The 19,574-nt window shown below is 32.4% G+C and overlaps 1 protein-coding gene and 1 long non-coding RNA gene across 13 annotated transcripts; one reads left to right on the top strand and one right to left on the bottom strand.

Annotated features, from left to right (window-relative positions):
• The first annotated feature begins 866 nt into the window (after positions 1-866).
• On the top strand, positions 867-10,704 carry LOC108196339 (uncharacterized). 12 transcript variants are annotated; one of them, XR_010285577.1, is made up of 9 exons: positions 867-2,089; positions 2,255-3,295; positions 3,414-3,458; positions 4,763-6,924; positions 7,278-7,341; positions 7,466-8,321; positions 8,402-8,515; positions 9,301-10,012; positions 10,100-10,704. It is a non-coding gene; the product is annotated as an uncharacterized LOC108196339 (long non-coding RNA). The 12 variants fall into 12 exon arrangements; XR_010285579.1 differs by having other exon boundaries at positions 869-2,089; positions 7,278-8,321; positions 9,304-9,370; positions 9,718-10,012; XR_010285575.1 differs by having other exon boundaries at positions 869-2,089; positions 7,278-8,321; positions 9,301-9,370; positions 9,718-10,012.
• Positions 10,705-11,249: 545 nt separating this feature from the next.
• On the bottom strand, positions 11,250-18,912 carry LOC108194928 (uncharacterized). The gene is made up of 10 exons (XM_017361865.2): positions 18,630-18,912; positions 16,920-17,217; positions 15,973-16,056; positions 15,281-15,667; positions 14,870-14,999; positions 14,626-14,788; positions 14,357-14,485; positions 13,501-13,695; positions 11,966-12,088; positions 11,250-11,567 (listed from the first exon to the last, which is right to left on the bottom strand). The coding sequence occupies exons 2-10, from the start codon at positions 17,155-17,157 to the stop codon at positions 11,451-11,453; spliced, it is 1,566 nt and encodes a 521-aa protein (XP_017217354.1). The 5' UTR covers positions 17,158-17,217; positions 18,630-18,912; the 3' UTR covers positions 11,250-11,450.
• Between the last annotated feature and the right edge of the window lie 662 nt (positions 18,913-19,574).

Raw genomic sequence — 19,574 nt, 5'->3', positions numbered from 1 at the left:
TTCATCTCATTCTTTTAAGCCAATTTTGTTGATTTACAGCGAACACAAGAATGTAATTCAAAATTTAACTTACATTAATTTTGCATAGTTTAACTTATCTTATTTTTTTAAAGAAAATATTTATTTTCGTATCTTATTTTTTAAAATAAATATTTATTTTCATAAATAATTCAAATAAAAATATACATATTTTTGTAAAACAAGTAACCGAGCCCGTTTCGCTGAACTTAAAATTATGATTTATAACGTGGCTTAATATGATAAACTGAGAGTCTAAAATATCAATTCGTATAATTTTGATTTATCAATTACTTATGAGTTATTAAAAATATAATAGTAATAAAATAATAATATATTAATAAATATTAACAATTATCTTTTATAATAATTTTATACATTTTTGTAAATCAAATTTCAAAAATAAAAAAACCATTAAAAACCTCTGACTTATAAATAGAAATTTGATCTACAAATTCCTATACAAAGCTTGAAAAAAAAAGGGCCAAATATACCCAAAATATCCTTCTCAGTACATATTGATTTTATGAAAATAATATCCAGATATTTATATTTTCCGGAAATAACCGGTGAACCCAGACACGCCCTCAATGTCACCGATTATGAACCAATTCAAGTCCTTGCAGATTATATTTTCAAATCCGAAGTTACCACACATTACTCTTCAATTCAAAGATATCTATTCAACAGGACATCTCGTGCTGAAAATTTTAAGCCAGGTAACTTAAGTTAGGGTTCATGTCACAGCGGCACGGGCATGCCAGATTGGGCATGCCAGACTGGGCATGCCCTAGGCACGCCTTTTGTCCATTTGGCATGCTTTTTTACTAATTTTTTATATAAATAATAAAATTTATATAAATATTATATCTTATAAATATTGAAAATTTTAAATATAGTCCAACTTCATAGTTAAATATTAGATAAACTACTAATATAAGTTAGTATTGTACTAAGTTCGGTTCTTAATATTTACTAACTTTTGTTATATTTGTAAGTGCACTTTAGTATCAATCCTGTAATGATGCAGCAGTTTTTGCTATATTTAATGGAAAATGGCATGCCATTTGGGCATGCCTTTTTGTAAAATACATGCCTATAGGCATGCCAGTGAGAACTGCCGTGACATGTACCCTAAACTTAACACATACATACAAATTTTCTCCCATTCAAGATCAGTAATCCAGATCCAAAGCAACATCTATTTACAACACCATCAAATAACAAAACACAATTTCATCACTAATTTAAAGATTTAAATAGGAAGAAAAAGATGTAGGATGAGGAACCCAGATCGCTTTAGCTGGAAACGAAAGCAGCAAAGACGAGCCTGGGATTTAATCCAGTGAATGTGCGCCTATCACACGACGGAATCGTGCGCCACAATTATAACCTCACTCGTGGAATACCACGCTACCCCTTCTTTTCCGGGGACAGCGCTCGGCCTAAGGCGCTTTTCTCCTCTTCTTCTCGCCCATCTTTTTCATTATATACCCGCTCTTCAACCCTAATTTCTTTCTTCTTCTTATTTCTTTCTTTACTAAAACCTATCAATCAATATTCAATATTCAATATAAATATAAATATAATAAATATAAATAAATATTAAATATTAAATATTAAATTTAAATATATATATATATATATAATCTTAATAAATGCTAGTGAAGGCCCTAAAATACTCCTTCAAATACCCATAACATTTGCCTGATCCGGATAACCCATTAACCCGTTACTTCTGTTTCTCGCGTGCTTATCTTCAAACTGATTTGATCGTGCATCAACAAGCGGATATTCTGTTACCAAAATTTCCGACTCCTAATTCAAATTTTGAATACAGTCTTCAATAGTATGGATCATATCTTCACGCCGTCGGGTCATATCTTCGATCTTCGAATGTTTGCATAGACATCTTTGAATAGGGCAGTGTGTTCTTCCCAGGCATGGAAAGCGACGGTGTTACTACACCGGCAGCGGAATGTATACATCCATTTACACATGTAAACACCGATCTATTGCTGATTTTTGGAATTCTCCATCCCTCTCCTGCGTCGATTTTCCCCGTGTGCAGGTCTGAAACAATCTCCTCTGCATCCCGTTTCTCTTTTTTCATAAGTTGTCATTTATGATTTCTAATATATGGTTTCTATAATTAAGAAACCATAAAGTGTTTGTTAGAACGCCTGAAATAAATTGTTTGTTCTGTTTGATCCATTTAATATTTTTGTTCCATCAGGTCTCATTGGCGAATTTGATGAAGCGATGAACGGATGCTAATCCTGACATAAGGCCTGAAATTGATGAGGCTGTCACTATGATAGAGGCTATTGACACATCAAAAGGTGGAGGAATGGTTCCTGGTGATCAGCCTCAAGGCTGCCTCTGACTCCGTAGCCACCAAGGTCCATGAAAGCACTACAATTGCATTTTTAAACACAAGCACACAAGGTAGATTGAGTATAACGAATATATTAAAAAGAGATGGTTTTCATAGTCGAGAAGATTCGGAGGATGTTGGGCACAGAACCATGGAGCTATGCTACATATCTTTATGATTGGGTACTTGAATACACATTGTGTGCTTCTTTGACAGGTGGATTGTGGTGCTGATGTTATTGTCACACAACTTTTCTATGATACTGATATCTTGCACTTATTTTTGGGTAGTTTTCTTGGGCTTTAGTTTGAGACTAATGTATATATCAATTTGAGTTGGTTGTTCATTATGTATTATGTATGTTCTGTTTTAGACTTGACCTGAGACCTCGCCTTGATTGTATGATTTCTGGAAGAGGTAGTGTGTACTTTAAAGAGAGAATTTATGTAACAGGTTTTAGTTTTGCACATTTGTTCGATGCATGAATTTTTAGTATGTTTTTAAGTGAGAGTTGTTAATGTCAAGCTGCAAATTGATGAAAAAATAAACAGATTTCATTGATGCTTGCATTTTGAAAAATGGGTGCATAATCTCTATGATAACAAAGGGACGCAAGTTTTACGTATGGTTATCTGCGATACGTTTTTTTGCAAGTTATTATGCAACTGATCAACGGATTTTAAGCGAAGCAGATCACCTGTTATGTGTTAAATCTGTTTAATTGGAAGTTAATGTCACAAAAGATCGCAGAGATCTCCGTCTAAAGCTCCGGGACAAGAGCACTCAAAGTCAACTCGAGAATGAAGGTATTAGAGATATGTTAATATGGTTAGCTAATAATAGCCTGCCTTATCTCTTTCCTTAATTTGGATGGCAGCTTTGGAAACAATTTAGTTGGTGGTACGTATCAATTATTTGTGACAATTTCGTTGAATCCTCTGAATATATTCTGGGCTGACATTCATATAGAAACCAGTGTATTATTAGAATTAATATTTTTAGAATTCTGTTTTCGCAGCTCGGATACGTGTACCCGAATCATCAGACTTCGTTCTTGAAGGAGGTAAATATATTAAGACCTTAAATATGGTTAGTGATGAACGTATACTCTCCGCCATTTACTTTAGTATTAAAACCTCACCACCTCTATCTTATATTCTTTTAATTTGTATGATTTTGTCATATGTATTTTGTATGATTTTGTTTTAGTTTTATTATGTGAAGGAAACTATCGTTAGAAACTTGGAATATATGTGGTAGGTTCAATTATTGAGCTATTTTACTTGCATGATCAAGGGTCCCAGCAGTGATTCCAAAGGCGTATATAGGACAGAAGGATCTACACAGAGGTTTTACCATCATATTATCAAGATTCAGAATTTAATTATGTATCTAGGTATAAAGCATAGGCTGGTGACCAGAATATGAATACAGTACTTGGCTTAAAAAAGTAAAAGGTAATGAAAGTACAAATAGTCGAATAATATCAGAAAATGGTGAAAATATGAATCCTAATATCCTAATCTCTAGACCAGAAGATGTCACCAAGATTGTCTCTGTTTTTTACAATCTCCAGAGGTAGTGCCATTTACTTTAGTATCAAAACCTCACCACCTCTATCTTATATTCTTTTAATTTGTATGATTTTGTCATATGTATTTTGTATGATTTTGTTTTAGTTTTATTATGTGAAGGAAACTATCGTTAAAAACTTAGAATATATGTGGTAGGTTCAATTATTGAGCTGTTTTTTGTGGATGGATAAATGATATAATGGGTGAAAGAAACCAATCTTGCCAGCTCATATTCTATGTTTTATTGGTGTAGTACAACTGGGATGAATATTTGTAGGTTTGGGTGTGGGATTTGCTTCAATGACTGCTCTTTTTACATTCCTGAAGCTTCGCCTGCTAGAATCAGTGTTGGTTTAGATAGTGCAAGTGATTTGTAATTTACGTTGGCAATGTTTGTCCAATCTTATAAATTTAACATTCATTAGGGTGTGATTTGCTTAATTTTTATACTCCTTCTGTCCTTCTCATTTCTTTACACTTTTTTTACATTGCTCGACACGCATTTTAAGACGCATATTAAACATAGGTTCATAACTTTTTTTTAATATTTTTCTTTTTCGTATAAAAGTTTAGATAGTAAATTATTATTCAGAAGAAAAAAAAGTTCAAAATAATTTATCAAACTATATTTTATATGAGTATTAGAATGTGTGCCGAGCTCCCGTCCCCCAATGTAAACAATTGAGGGGGACGGAGGGAGTAGTTTTTAACATTTGTGGTTCCACAATCTTTCTTACAACATACATAATGTTATGAGGCTAAATACATTTGTTTTTCAATATTTGTATACAAGGCACCTGGAACTTGGCGTTGGACGCTTGGAGTGGATCAAGTTCCAAATGTTAGAGTGAGAATCTCCCAGGTATCTAGCTATATAATTGGTAACTCTCAAGCCTATAACTTATTTTACAGGCAGTCTCAATATTAAGGTGGTTGGCCGATTCTCAAACTACATTCAAAACCTGATCACATCGCAATGTGTTGTCATCAGAGGTAAAAAATATTTAAAAGGCAACTATATTAATATGTTTGTGTGTTTATCAGATTTTGTAGGTTTACTGATATATTTTATTTTTCTGTTTTGGGTGAGCTTGAATAATCTCTGCTCCAAAATAAAATGAAATAGGCCCTTGAATGGTTGTCTGATAAAAGTCTATAGGATGCTTCTTGCTTCATGACCATGGTCCTTAGCCGAGACATTGAGTTATCAAAGCTACACCTGGGAATTAAGGGTGATTGAATTGTTTTGATATCTTATAATTTGAATGTAGTAAATTAAAGATACTACAAGGAGATTAGAGCAATGTGAAGGATCGATTGTGAAGAGTCTATGTGTAGTGCTTAGTTGAACATATGTACTCCAGAGTTATAGCCTTCTCAAAAATATGATGGTGATAATAGTTAAGCATTTAAAACTGCATCAGAATCACCATATTGGATTCTTATATAATGAACACGTCACACCATCAACTTACAATTCCTTTTTCTTCTTCGTGATACAATTATAGGATCATATTTAGTTAGCTACTCAAATTTATCTAACTGGAATACTGGATATAATTGAGGCCATTCACCCTACTACATGAAGTTCACTCATACTAGGTCAAGAGTCAAGACATAAGAAAGACTGCCATAGTTTTGTTACAACATCGATATACAACTAAATTTCTATAAAAACAAAAACAATTGCTCAAGTAAGGAATGACCCAGTAGCAGCTCAACTGATTTTCCATTAAGCTCAGTAACAAGCCTTTCTAATATTACAGGACTTCATAAAAACAACTTTCATTTACTGAGGCTGCTGGCCATGTGGTGGAGGACCAGGTGGAAGTGGGGGATGCATTCCAGATGGCATACCAAAATTAGGAGGCAATGCTCCCATTGCCTTAATATTTTGATTCCCAGACTGCATTAAAAGAAATATAAAAAAAATTAAGAAACCTTCTCAACAGACGATGGTTCTCCAAACAAATATTAATGCGATGAGCATTATCTGACTACACGGTAGTTTTCAATTTAATCTAAGCTACATTTCTATCTCTTATGTCTAACCCTCTGCTTTGTGCATGAATATTTAATTCTCTATCACTAATTTTAGGATTGTGAGGTCAGGTGTGAATTTTTCCCATTTTAAAATATTGATAAACCTTATTTACACTTCTGGTATCTTCAGTTATGGGCCAAAATTTTATAAATGGGCAACTCTTAAATGTACTATGTATGTACTGTAGAGGTCCAGAGGGGTCAGGTAACCAAGGGAAGAATGATCATCAAAAGAATTTCAACCATAACTGTAGTCCTAATAACTTAACAGATAATTGTCGGCATCCTTCATAATATGATCATGATATATAATTTTAAACATGCAGTGTTGAGTAGGATTTAATAGCAAATAACCTGGAACGGGTTATGCCCTGGCATAACCTGGAACATCCTTTTTTTCTTTATTTTGCTCCTCTATCTCCACCCTCATCCTATAAATTTGAGTAGCCAACTAAATATGATCCTATAACTGTGTTCATTATATAAGAATCCAATATATTAGGAAGTTTTCAGAAATATGATGGTGATAATTCTCAAGCATTTGTGGCTTGATGGTCTATATATTAGGTATGTTTCTTCCTTTTTTAAGTTAGTATTCTTATTTCAGAATAATATCTGTTATGAGTATTCTTGCAGCATGATTTCATATTCCTATACAAATGATCCACACACAACAAACTTTATTGGCAAAGGAAAGATATTTGGAGATAGAGTGAAGAAGTGGATAACATTGAGCCAACCTAGAGTCATAGCTGCTCTTAGATATGATTCTGGATTTTTTACACCGGGAAGATGTTCTAAAACATGCAAAATCTACACTGCTAGAAATTCTGCTATAGAGCCTTATTTATAGCGCATAATGTGATTTAATGTCAAGCATATGCTGTTCAAAGGTACCATTCAAAGTATCAGGTAAGATCACACATTTTTCTTTAGTTTTATGCAACTCATCTGTTATTACAATGTATATATTTCATAGAGTAATTCTTTGTATTTTGTAATTTGGTAAAAGATGGGATTTTGTAATTTTGTAATCTGCTATAGTATCATGTTAATTATGTATAGATGTGTTGAAAATGATCAAATAGGGACTTTATTATTGCTTATTCACTAATATTGTTGATCTAGGTTCCAATATGAGACCAAATCTATAGGGGTACTCTGCAGCCTCCCATTCTTCGTGCTAATCTGAAAAATAAATGTGAAGAATTTAGATTTATAAATCTGATTCTATGTTAATGTACATTTTCAAATTTTTTAAAAAGTTTTGCAGTTTTGTAAAGCTTACACGGCCCTAGATGATTATGTGGCATAGAGAAGCAAACCAAGGTACTGTAAAAGTAACACAATCTATGTGTAGGTTGGTTCAATATGTGTCAGGCTTAGTTTCTCTTTGGTTAGGTTAATGCTTGAGATTGGTATGTGAATCTTTTGTTGCTTCTGTGCCTCCTAGCCTTAGTCAAACTGCCTCAGTGAATAATAAACGACCAAGACCACCAAGTGATATTTCTGCTGTTGAACCGACTTCTACAGCAGTACCTGCTGCCTGGAACCCTTCCCACGATTCAAGCCAATTAAATGTTTCTCTTGAAGGCCAGAGGACGGATATTAATGTTTATAGACAGCCCATGCGATCAGCAAAATATTCAAATCTCACTACTGAAAGTTCCCATGTCAGAGCTCCTTGGAGTAAGATCTCTGATGAAAATGAAGATAACAAAAGTGCCTCTGCATGGTCTGTTCAACATAGCTTTACAAACTAGAATCCAATGTATCAATACAATGACCAGTTAGCTCTCCCGGTTGAAGAGAAGAAGTCTGATGCTGTCGACTCATGCAGGTTATTTGGCTTTGATTTAAAAAGTTCAACAGATGCAGCAAAGAAAATCACCCCCTTAGACACCAGTCAACGTGTTCATCAAAGCTGCTGATGGTGGTGATTCTGAAGAAAAATCTGAACTCTCGAAGGATTCTAAAATGAAACTTCAAGGGTTGCAAGTATCACCGAAGGAAGTGCAAAGCAAGCAGAATTGCTCAAGCAGAGGTCACACTAAGGTCCAAATGCAAGAAATAGCAATGACATGCAGATTTTTAATTGATGTGGCAATTCATTTAATTGACATATTCTGTTGCCTTATCTTCCACCTCTGATTTCAAAATTTTGAAACCAAGATATGTGAAAAACTGATTCGGAGTAGTTATGAGTGGCCGGAGCAATCTTCTGCCATTGTTATGATTATTGTTCTCATCTCCAATCATGGACAATGATGGAACAAGTCAGAGTATTTCTATAACATCCTCTGTTGCAGGTTTGTAGTATGAGTTGCATACAAGACATGTACGCATTCATACCATGTTAGACACGCGTTCTCACAATTCTGATTTGCAGGTCGAAAACGACGTGGTAGTGGATCAGCACTCGATGAGTTTTTGCGTAATAGATTGACAAAAATACAGCAGCGCGGTGAGATTGATTCAGGTGTGGATCCCGAAGCAGGTCATGGTATGCCTCCATTTTGCTCCAGTGAAATATAGTTGTGTGAGTCGTCGTATTTGGATTTATAATGACCTGTTCATGTTAGATTTGCAAAATACCACAAGGACATCACTATGCATCCTTGATCGAGATTTATATTGTCGACAACATTATTGCACTTCACCCTGTCTATTTTTAATATTATATATTTTTTATAAATTTATATGCAGTTTATTTCTCAGGTGCTCCCTCCGTCCCTTTTTAGTTGTCACATTTGGTTTTGTGCCGGTCAAATTGACCAAAGTTTGACTGAAATTTATTGATATTTTTTCAATTGAAAAAATAAAAAAAATATCACCAGAAATAACTTTTAATCTACTTTAAAATGTAATTTTCAGTTTTTTAGAATAATGAAAAAGTGATTTATAATCTTTGGTCAAAAATTAGTCAATTTGACTAATAAAAATAGAAATGTGACAACTAAAATGGGAGGAAGGGAGTATAATATTTGTTAATATGAATAATTTCTTTCAAATAATATCAGGTGTATATATACTTATATACTTATATACTTATATACATATATAAGATACATAATATATATATATAATTCTATTATATAATAAACTATTTAACGTTTAAGAAAGTCAGAGTTTTCTTAGCTTTATTGAACTCACTGTTTATTTTCAGAAAGACATATAATAGAAATATTAGATAAATCATTTAGGAAATAAAAACTAAAAGTTAAGGTTAGTTTCCTATTTATTATGTTTTCTATTTATTTTTGATTTTCATCAATGGCACAACTTCAGCAGGCAATTCAAAGACGAAAAACTGATCTTCAATTGCAGGATGTTTAGTCAAAAGCTTCAATAAATAGCGGTATGATATCTAATACAATGATCTTTTGGTTTGTTAAGGACTACATGTGATCGTGTATTGAAGTTACCTTTTGAGTAGTATTTGAGTGGTAATCATAAGTTATAGTGAAGGTTACGTCAATAGGATAGAATGAGAGAAAGATACATTATCGCTACTAAATATTCTAGGCTGTGATTAAGTACAAATACCACGATGGTTTGGTATTATGCACAATAGTGTCCTTTTTATATACGTATCGACACTATAGTCAGTCATGTCCTTTCTAGCATCTACTACTTGGCTTTCCTTCCCTGGTGACCAAGTCTGCCTTTCTAGCATCTACTCTGTGTAATGATTTCTATGTGCAGCTGGATGATTGTAGATAGTTTGCAAGCTGATTATGAGAATCCTTCACTTCCTTATTAAAGCTTCGTTGCAAAAGATTTAGATGAATGTTGCAGTTAGATGGCTCAGCTACATCTGATAAAATTTTGGTTACGGAAACCAAGAGGTCACCCTTCTCCTGCAGTCTCTTCACTATTTCATATTGGCATTGCCTCACGGGTGAGAAATCAAGCCCCATGTCCTTGAGCTTTTGGTTTGAAATTGTTAATGGCCTGGATCTTGGCTTAATTTCATCAGAACTTCTGCATTACAACCATGGTATTTATTTGATTATGCTTTAGTCGTAAAGGCTTAATTATAAACCTGCTAGGTGTGTATATGTTTTAACTTTTAACTTATATTCAGGGAAATATATTGCTAAAGTTTCTACCACCTTGCCGCGATGAAGCGATATTTCGGAGCAGATGTATCTTCCTGTTGTTGCATGGGTCTCAAATAGAAGAACATGTGCAGAAGCGACATCTCTAACATCAACATAGGCCTGAACTGAGTTGTTTTGGAAGATGGCTTTGTTCACAACAGCATGGTGTACAATAGCATAATATATGGTTCTGTCAAGTAAAATACCATCAATTATGCATTGGCTGTCTATATTAAAATATGCAAAAGTGGAATTTGTCCTCATGTTTTTATTTACACTACTTTAGTTGATGGCCTTATCAAAAGCAACAACTATGATCTGCATATGGTTTCAATTGCTTAAAGGTGCTCGCCAGTCCAAATGAGCTTAATGACGGAACGCTTTGCAGCTCAAACAGGAGATTGGCATGCTGGAGATCGTTATGTATAGACAATTTTATCAGACAACAATTTTGCAGTTGTGAGATAATTACGTATGGATTTCAACTTTATACATTATGTATAAGTATTTAGTGTATACTTTTAGGAGAGTAATCGTGATCATCGTGTCTGATGTAATGGTTGTTAATACTATTATAACTAAACATGCATTTGCATTGTATTTATAAAAAGTCATAATTCTTAATATTTTGAACTATTAAACATTTTTAAAGGGAGCTCGCGAAGCGCGGGCATAATTCCCTAGTTCTTTTTTAAAGTTACTATATTTAATTTTTATCTTGATTTGAATTCATTTATTTTATTAGAACTGGGTTTTTTTAAAGTTACTATAGTTAGCACACAATTTATTTAAGACCAAACTCGACATGTGTGCTATAGTTAAAAAAATGATTGATCATATTACTGATTTACGGTGCATTGCTTTTTATGATTGTTCATCATTATTTCTTCTTGATCAACAAAATGTAACATAAGATTATAAGTTATAAATTATTTGTTATTTTTTAATTTTTACACATTTTTACTTTCTAACATAAAACCATACATTTTCCCATATAAAGGTTATAACTTACACAATGATCTTGTAAATTGTACTGTATTGATTTTTCTGTTGTTCTCCGGACTCATCATGAAATTATGATTTCATGTGAAAATTCTAGTTAATTTCATATGCATGTACAACAGATTGCAGCTACTGTATTATGTTGGATATATATATGATTTAATTGTGAACATAATTGATAAATCAAGATGAGTCTGATTCTCATTACATGATATTGTACAAGTACATGAGATTCTCTTACTTCTTTTCATATACAAGGTTGTAGCTCAGTTGCGGACACAAGTAACATATGAAATTTGCTCAAAAGAGGCATTAAAAATTCCACAATCCAACCTAATCATCCTCGTCAAGTGCAATAATTCCTGGTATTTGACCTCGATTGATGAAATCAATCTTGTTGAGTCTGAGACAACAAAGTACTCGTTCCGGCAGTTCTTCTTGTTTTTGAGCCTGTTATCAAGCAATTAAATGTCCATCCAAACAGAAATATTTGAATACCATTTCATGGTTAACTATTTTTTCTAAATGAGAAAGGAGGGACAATATTTCATGAAAATAATGTCGACAGGAATTGGATGGCTACAATATAAAGTAAGTTCCGGTCCACCTGATTATATATATGTGAGCATAGTCAATAATATGTGGTCATTCTACTACTGAGATTTTGAATTAAAAATAGTACGGGGTGTTTTAATTTTCCATTAAATAACAAAACATGCAAAATATATATATGAGAAAGAACTATTTTGTCACAACGAGAGATTTAGATGCACTTGCAAATTAAAGTGACATTTGGAGTTGTTCTAAATATGTGTCAAAATAAGGATCATTGATTTTTAAAGTGGCACCTGAATTGTTAAACCAAGATCCATTGTTGCATTTGCCAAGCGTTCTCGAAATGCCTCTAGTCCCCTCCTGGCTATGTAGCTGAAGTGATGAATGTCGAGGTCAATCTCAAAATAGTTCGATCCCTAAATATATCAGAATGGTGAGTATCAACAAAGAAGCCACAAGCCTATGCAAGAAAAGACTATATCAACATAATAGTTTCATTACACTTCCAACACTGCATTTAAACTAGTATATGAACATGATATGATCTAAAGAAAAGAATTGAATTAGTGCCAAATTCCCATGGTAGAAACATGTATAAGTGCAATGTATAGTAATTATAGATGCTTTTAAAAAGGGTTGATTATCGAACTCATCATTGAGGATATCAAATGGTATCAACTTGGTCACTGATATCCACAAGGTTTCACTATAGTCGTTATTGTGTGATTTAATAATATCAAAATAGTCACCGACTATAACTTGTTTAACATGCCCTTAACTAGAGTGCTGCATCGCAGCTTAGTGGAGGTTGACATGGCTAATCAACTAAAAAAAACAGAACGAAGAGAAAACCAAATTTAAAAAATAAAATAAAAACATAATATATACATACATGTCGATAAATATACCCATCAAAACCGAAGTTGAAGAGGTTGCGGGAAGAAAACCGAATCTTTTGCAAGGCTTTGGGTTTATGTTTTGTTCATGCTTGTTCGTGTGTGTGCCCAAAATCATACTTTCTTTTGTATTCTTGGTGTATTATTACATATTATCATTGCTTTTAAAATTTTTGTGATGTTAGAGCAAGTCCAATAGGCATTACCTATTAATAATATAAAATAATGAATCGGAGTGAGTCTTAGCAATTTAAGTAATCTACTTTTAGTGTCAACTCCAATAGCAATCCCTATATTTGTTCCTCTATTATTATTTTAATAATAAATAATAAATTTGAGAGATCGAAGGGGGAAAGGAGGGAAAAGATAAAGAAAGAAGGAGAGAGATGAATTTTTTAATTCATAAATATTAAATAGGTAATGCCGTAATGGCTAGAGGTTACCTAAAAATAAGTATTTGCTAGAAGGTTGAGGATGTACCAGTGATTTAGGTAGTGCCAGTTTTTTGATACATTATCTAAATATGAGTTGAGGAGCTCATTTAGGTAACTTAATGGACTTGCTCTTAGTTTTATGTAATGTTGATCTAGGATGTTCACAATGAGTGTGTGTATGTGTGTGTGTGTACACGCACATGATTGGAATCCTGATTGTTAGACCATTACACGCGCGCTTAGTCAGCACACTTGCCACGTGGATTGATGGTTTCCGTCCAAATTTGTTAAGAGTTAGCAGTTGTGACTAATTTGATATCATTAGTTCACCATAATGACTAGACTGAGACCCCGTGAAGATTAATGACCAAATTGATACAATTTCATGACTTCAATGATGAGTTTGATAATTAACTCCTTCTTCTAGAAATATCTCTGGTGATCATCATGTATTTATAACAAAAGCACAATGGTGGATTACCCAAATTGACATTTTACCTGATAGAACTTGTGTTGTGGACGTGATAGGACTGGTTTTTCATTATAAGCATTAATAAGTTTTTTTTCAGTAGAACATGAAACAATATCATCGGGATTGACAACTCCAACCATAATCTTCAGTCTTTCTCTGAAAGAAACCGTGGACTCTTTTGTAAACCCCTTAACCTTTTCCATGTCGTCCTCAACAAATTTCTGTAATATAAGCCATATATTAAAGTTAATCAGCCAAAATTCAAAACATTACATTAAAGTTTAAGTACTTTTCATCAATAGTTGTCTAGTATATTTACATTTTAAAATAAGAAATAGGAAGAATAAGTTTTCATTTAGACATCGTGGAAGCACAATAGATTAAATGTATCCACATAATGACATACACATAAAACAAAATAAATAAATGCTCATTTAGACACTGCAACCATATATGCGAGGGAGGTCTAGAGTTACTAAAGATTATAATGTTTAAGAAATTCAAGAGGAAAGACAATAGGGATTGTATTTCATAGTGAAAGGAAAATATTGAGAACTCTTATCTCAAATAATTAGCAGGCTTTCAAATTAAGTAACACACAAGTAGCTTAAATGTCGTAAGGACATACATATCATGATTGTCATGATTATTGTCTTCTATTGTACAATAAGCTAGACAAATCCAAATGGAAATAGGCGTCTTTAGTGAATATCATCAGGTACAATAAGGTTGGAGGACGACTAATATTACGTGTGGCCATTAAAAACTACTATGATATATATATATATATATATATATATATATATATATATATATATATATATATTATGAGTCAGAAGTACCCAATACAAACTATAAACCGAAAACTTAATGCAGATTCACCTTAATCATTTCTTGGAATTGAGAAGAAGAATCTTTCTCAAAATTGTCTGAAAGTTTGAAGTATAGCACAAGGCTCAAACCCTCCCCATCACTATCACCACCGAACATTACAGTAGGATAAGTAGGAAGCTGTGAAAAGAATCAGAACAAGATTATATAAAAATCTTAAGCATGATAGTACTCTTACAAGAGATGATATTATTATTAGGTAATAAAAATTGAATATTGTAATAACTGGATTCAATCAATAAGAAGATAACTGATTGTACCTGAATATTGACAATAAGAAGTGGAGGAACTTTTCCTCCGGCTTTCACAGAAGGAAGCTCAAGATGTCGAGCAATGTGATCAACTTTTTTTGGGCAAACAAAGAGATCCACGCCAAGTGGTTTATATGGGCAGTTATTTGGAGCAGGGGATTTCTTTTTATCTCTACAACAAGATATCGACACTCAGACTATTATATGAAAGTACATTCATAAAAGTCTAAAGATATAAAGGTAATAGGCATACCTAAAGTAAGTATCACTACGTACTTTAAAATGCGAAGGTTCAATCTCTGACCAAGAACCTGGAGTTCCATCTGTACGAAATGGAATCAAGTTTCCTATTTTCGGACGATAAAAGAATTTTTTTGATTCACCTGGATAAATTGAGAGTGGTTACTGTAATATATAGTGAATTTGTGTTGCACATTGCTGGAAACTAAAAAACTTTGATAATAGAATTACCTTTATTTATGATGAACATAATAAAATTTCAAATTAAGAGTAGCAGGACTAACATCAACTAGTTTGTACGCAAGGTTTAAGAATATATAATGAGAACACAACATAAGTTCTAGTTTCTCTGTAAATTTAAGCTAGGTTTGAGGAATTTCATAAAAAAATAATACTGAGGCAGAACCATGCATGCTATACTTACAAATTTCAGTCGTTTCATCTCCATCAATAGATGTTCTTTTGAAGGAAAGCCTGATAACTTTTGATTTCCTTTTTTGAGATTGATGACCTGGATGTGATGTGTTAATGATAATTTCATTAAAATTCACAGGCTCTAATGGAGAGAGGCTATATCTCTTCATGTTCTCTAGATTTTTATCTTCACAATCACGTTGATCTTCTTTCACTCCATTGTAGTTTTTTGTAAGTTTAAATCCATCTGAATCCTTGATTCCATCTCTGTCCACCAACATCTCTGTTTTACCATTATCGATTTTCATCAATTTTTCGTGGATTTCTTCGTACAAGCATTTCCTATCTACAGAGCATGATGATGTTTCATATTGGAGAACTTGTCCACTTGGAAGGTCTGCACAAGAAAAAAAATAAATACATTAATACAATTGATTAACGAAGGTCGAAACAAATACAAAAACCTATGTATTGTATTCAACCCTTGCTTCACTTAATAGTCAAAGTTAGTAACAGATAGTTATTTAGTTATGTAGAATGCAGAGCTAATGGATGAAGTACTCAGCAAAAGTATATTGAATAAGAAGATTAATAACTATTTGTATAACATGTGTGAACTCAAAATAGGTCTCCCAGGCGTCTACACAATATATGCAAAAGGGAAATTTGTGTAACTTAATGCTGGAAGCTGATTTGCAATACCTTCGTGTACACTGCTGAAGTCTTCATCTGTATCTGACTCCAAGATGCTTATCGTATCAAACCATGCTTCCTCCTGACAAATTACTGCATGACAATAAACATAAACAACATATAATATTCATTTGATAAAATATTGCTAGGGATATCACTTGCATATTAGTATTTCAGGCAAACTTGAAGCCAATATATCATTACCGTCCAAGATACAATATTAATAGTAATCATTTAGCAATATAATCATCTATATGAGAAAAGATGTGAGTAAGGTTCTCTATTTCTCAGAACCCTATAACATCTCCACATTATCAAAGTAATCTGTTTGGTATCTATTTTAACAGAACCAAATGATCAAAATTGACATAATACTACATTAAAAAGCATCAACTCTGGATTCTTCACTTTCCAATATATCAAATCTAAGAATAAGGTAACATATGTCGTACTTACATGTTTAATAGTAAAGTGTTTTGCTCCAATGTTTGCAAGTTAGGCACATTGGAATATTTTTGTATGTGTAGGACATTTATCATATATTGTGTAAATTATTCGTTAAATTAGAGATCTCAATATTGAGAATAATCTTCAGTTAGGTCATAGAAGTTCACATATTTGAACTACAAGATGCACATAATAGTAAGAAAAAAGGCTGGTGGAACCTGAAGTAGAATATTACAAAATATGAAATACGATGTGAGTTCATTATAATTGAGATAGTGCACCGTGAAGACATATTGTTACTTTAATTTAATTAAGTTGCAGCATGTATTATCCATTAAAAGGAAATGGTGTGCACAACCAAATATTGAGAAATTGATTTACACTTTCTTCTCCTAAGAACATTATTATGGTAGGTTTCAATCAACCATAGTGACTATTCAGTCAAGATAGATTATTGCCATTGTTTTGCAAAATATTAAAAATAAATGAAAAAAATAGGCAGAATATACCACTTCCATCATTTTGTTTATGACGCCACTGATACTGTGTTAGATGATATGATGAACTGGAAACCTCAGATCTTCTACACGTGGTGGTTGTGTGAAGAAAGTCGTTGACAGGAGCATCAGTTTTCCTTTTCCGTCTTCGAACAATCTTCAATAGCTTACCACCAACCTTCTTCGGAGGGCGATGGATGATACTTCGAGTCTTGTGATTTTTAGGCAATGTTGAAGAGCAAGCACCCATACTGATCGGCAAATTTAGATATGTAGATTAACACAAGTATATTAACCGACGCCTGATAAACTGAAAAAAATATTAGAATTATCAACACAAATATATATAGCATAAATGCTCAAAGAAGAACTAAGGATGATATGATTTTACAATGCAAATAAAACTACACCAGAATATATTTGCATTGACTAAAGGACCAATATCTAGGATTACACATTTAATAGTGTCAATTCAGAGTTATAACTTGCCAAGCTTGTAAGACATGAGACGAATTATTAGGTCTAGGAACTGTCATGAAAAGAGAGAGAGGCAAAATAGCTTTTTTGTAGTAGTTCCACAACCAATGAGGATAAAAGATAAGACTTGCACAATGACTTTACACAACAATACTTGTTAAGTGAGTGCAATAAATTATTGGGCTCAGGTACACTGTAACTTTCACATCTCGATTACGTGAAGATTTTAGAGGAACATGTTATGATAAGTTATGAAATATTAAGTTTTTCACCGGTCTTGCCTACCAATCTAATAGCAGATTATGGTTGTAGTCCGAATTTTAAAGTTAACGCAACAACTAAAACGAAAGTAATTACAGCTAAGAAAAGTGATCCAACCTTCGTTCATGACTTCTGAAGTTATGAAATTGCTTTAGTCCTAAAATTCTAAACATATATAGGATCCAAATGAATCAAAAATTCTCTTATTAAATTAAAGTATGTATCCATTTTTATATTAGTGAGAGAACCATCCTTTGTTATATGTGTGTAGAAAATAAATACATGTATCATTAATCCATGAGACAACTAGAATTTAAGCGGCATGCAAAATTTGCAGAGTCGGCAAAGAAATGCAGAAAACTTTATTATTTTATAAAAATGCTGTATCTGCAGATTCTAACATGTAATCTTTAGTTTTTTGGCCAAGTTGGTACCTGCAACTTACAGAACATAACAAGTTGACTGATACAAAATATTTAGAATCCTTAAGTTATGACCCCACACAATAAGATTAACCTGAGTCGTTATGATCGAACATCAATACAATTAAAGACTCAAAGTGCTGTCTAAACAGCAAATCTTGAAATACTCTGGGAATTTTAGTAAAGACGTCATCTGACCCTAATGTCTTACGTTATAAGACTGGAAAAAACAGGTACAAAAATTTACTGAGTGGACAATGATAAATCATGAAAATCTTACTAATGTAATTAGTACTTATAATTTTAGCTTAAACTCTCAAGTTTCAAACCATTCAAACTGCATAAAGTGAATAAAATAAAATTCAAATATGGTATTTGATTCAAACAAAAGAACAAATGTTATAATTTAACACTATGACATGCACCAGATTAGCAAATGAGAAAAGATTAGAGATCTTAAAAAGTTCTAATAAATCTGATCAATTTATTTATAAAAACATGAATAAAAATAAAGGTCATGCAAATAGATGATACTAAGATACATTACATACACAGGAATAACCTTGATTAATAAGTTAGAAGAAGAGAGATCCTGGAACAACTGATGATGTATTATGATAACATATAATGTAATATGGATTCTCCCACATCTCTCTGCAACCATGTAATAATATGAAAACGAGAAAAAAAATATAAAGTGGGAGAGAGATTGAGAGTAATATGTAACGAAAGCGGGTATGAAATGCAGATTTAAAACCCTTTCTCTTCTCCGCTCCTGTAAATTTAATTATTATAACAGAGGAGAGAATGAGGAGGATGATGAGTGCATCCCCATTTTTACGTTCACATATATTTTCATGTATATGCATATATCAATAAACTTGTACATGCATCATACATTCATCCAATAATTATATGATCAATTAAAAGAAAATTTAATATATTTTATGATGTTTCTCTATTTTATCATAATAATGACATATATCACTCTATTTATAAAAAGTGTTAAAACTATGAACTAATTATTTTCAATAATATACTCAGACATGAAATTTTAGTTTTAATGTCATTTGATAAATAAAAAAAGAGAAAATCAGAAAAGATGTACATAATAAAGATCTACCATACTGAAATTAATTACGAGACATAATATTTTTTTTAACGATGTGATAAATAACTAAATTTTAGAAAAACTAAACATATAATAATATGTTATTATTAATAGATAAAGAATAAAATTAATAAATCAAAATACTTATATAAAAGAGAAGCGAGGGCGTGTATGTGGCGCATCCCAGATAGCTCCGTTCTATTTTTCTAATTTTCTGGAATTTTTGGATGAAAAATATCAAAAATAAAAACTACTATTTTTTGTTTCAGATTAATTGATATGGTATATATCTTGGGATAAATTAATCTGATTCTGTTTCAGATTATTTATAGAATATAGTAGCTTGCAAGTTTTTTAATCTGATTCTGTTCCAGATTATTTAATTATGGAAAGAGT

Source organism: Daucus carota, chromosome 7 (genome assembly GCF_001625215.2).
Source record: "Daucus carota subsp. sativus chromosome 7, DH1 v3.0, whole genome shotgun sequence".
Classification (NCBI taxonomy): Eukaryota; Viridiplantae; Streptophyta; class Magnoliopsida; order Apiales; family Apiaceae; genus Daucus; species Daucus carota.
The sequence above is the reverse complement of the archived record's forward strand: the minus strand, read 5'-3'. Positions and strand labels throughout refer to the sequence as shown.

What these genes read in the sequence shown, in the direction of transcription:
- LOC108194928 (XM_017361865.2), bottom strand. Translation starts at nt 17,157, where the DNA reads ATGGGTGCTTGCTCTTCAACATTGCCTAAAAATCACAAGACTCGAAGT. An exon ending in CTTCAGCAGTGTACACGAAG is followed by an intron (nt 15,668 to 15,972) that starts GTATTGCAAATC and finishes TTTCTTGTGCAG; the next exon opens with ACCTTCCAAGTGGACAAGTT. An exon ending in AATTCCAAGAAATGATTAAG is followed by an intron (nt 13,696 to 14,356) that starts GTGAATCTGCAT and finishes CTTATATTACAG; the next exon opens with AAATTTGTTGAGGACGACAT.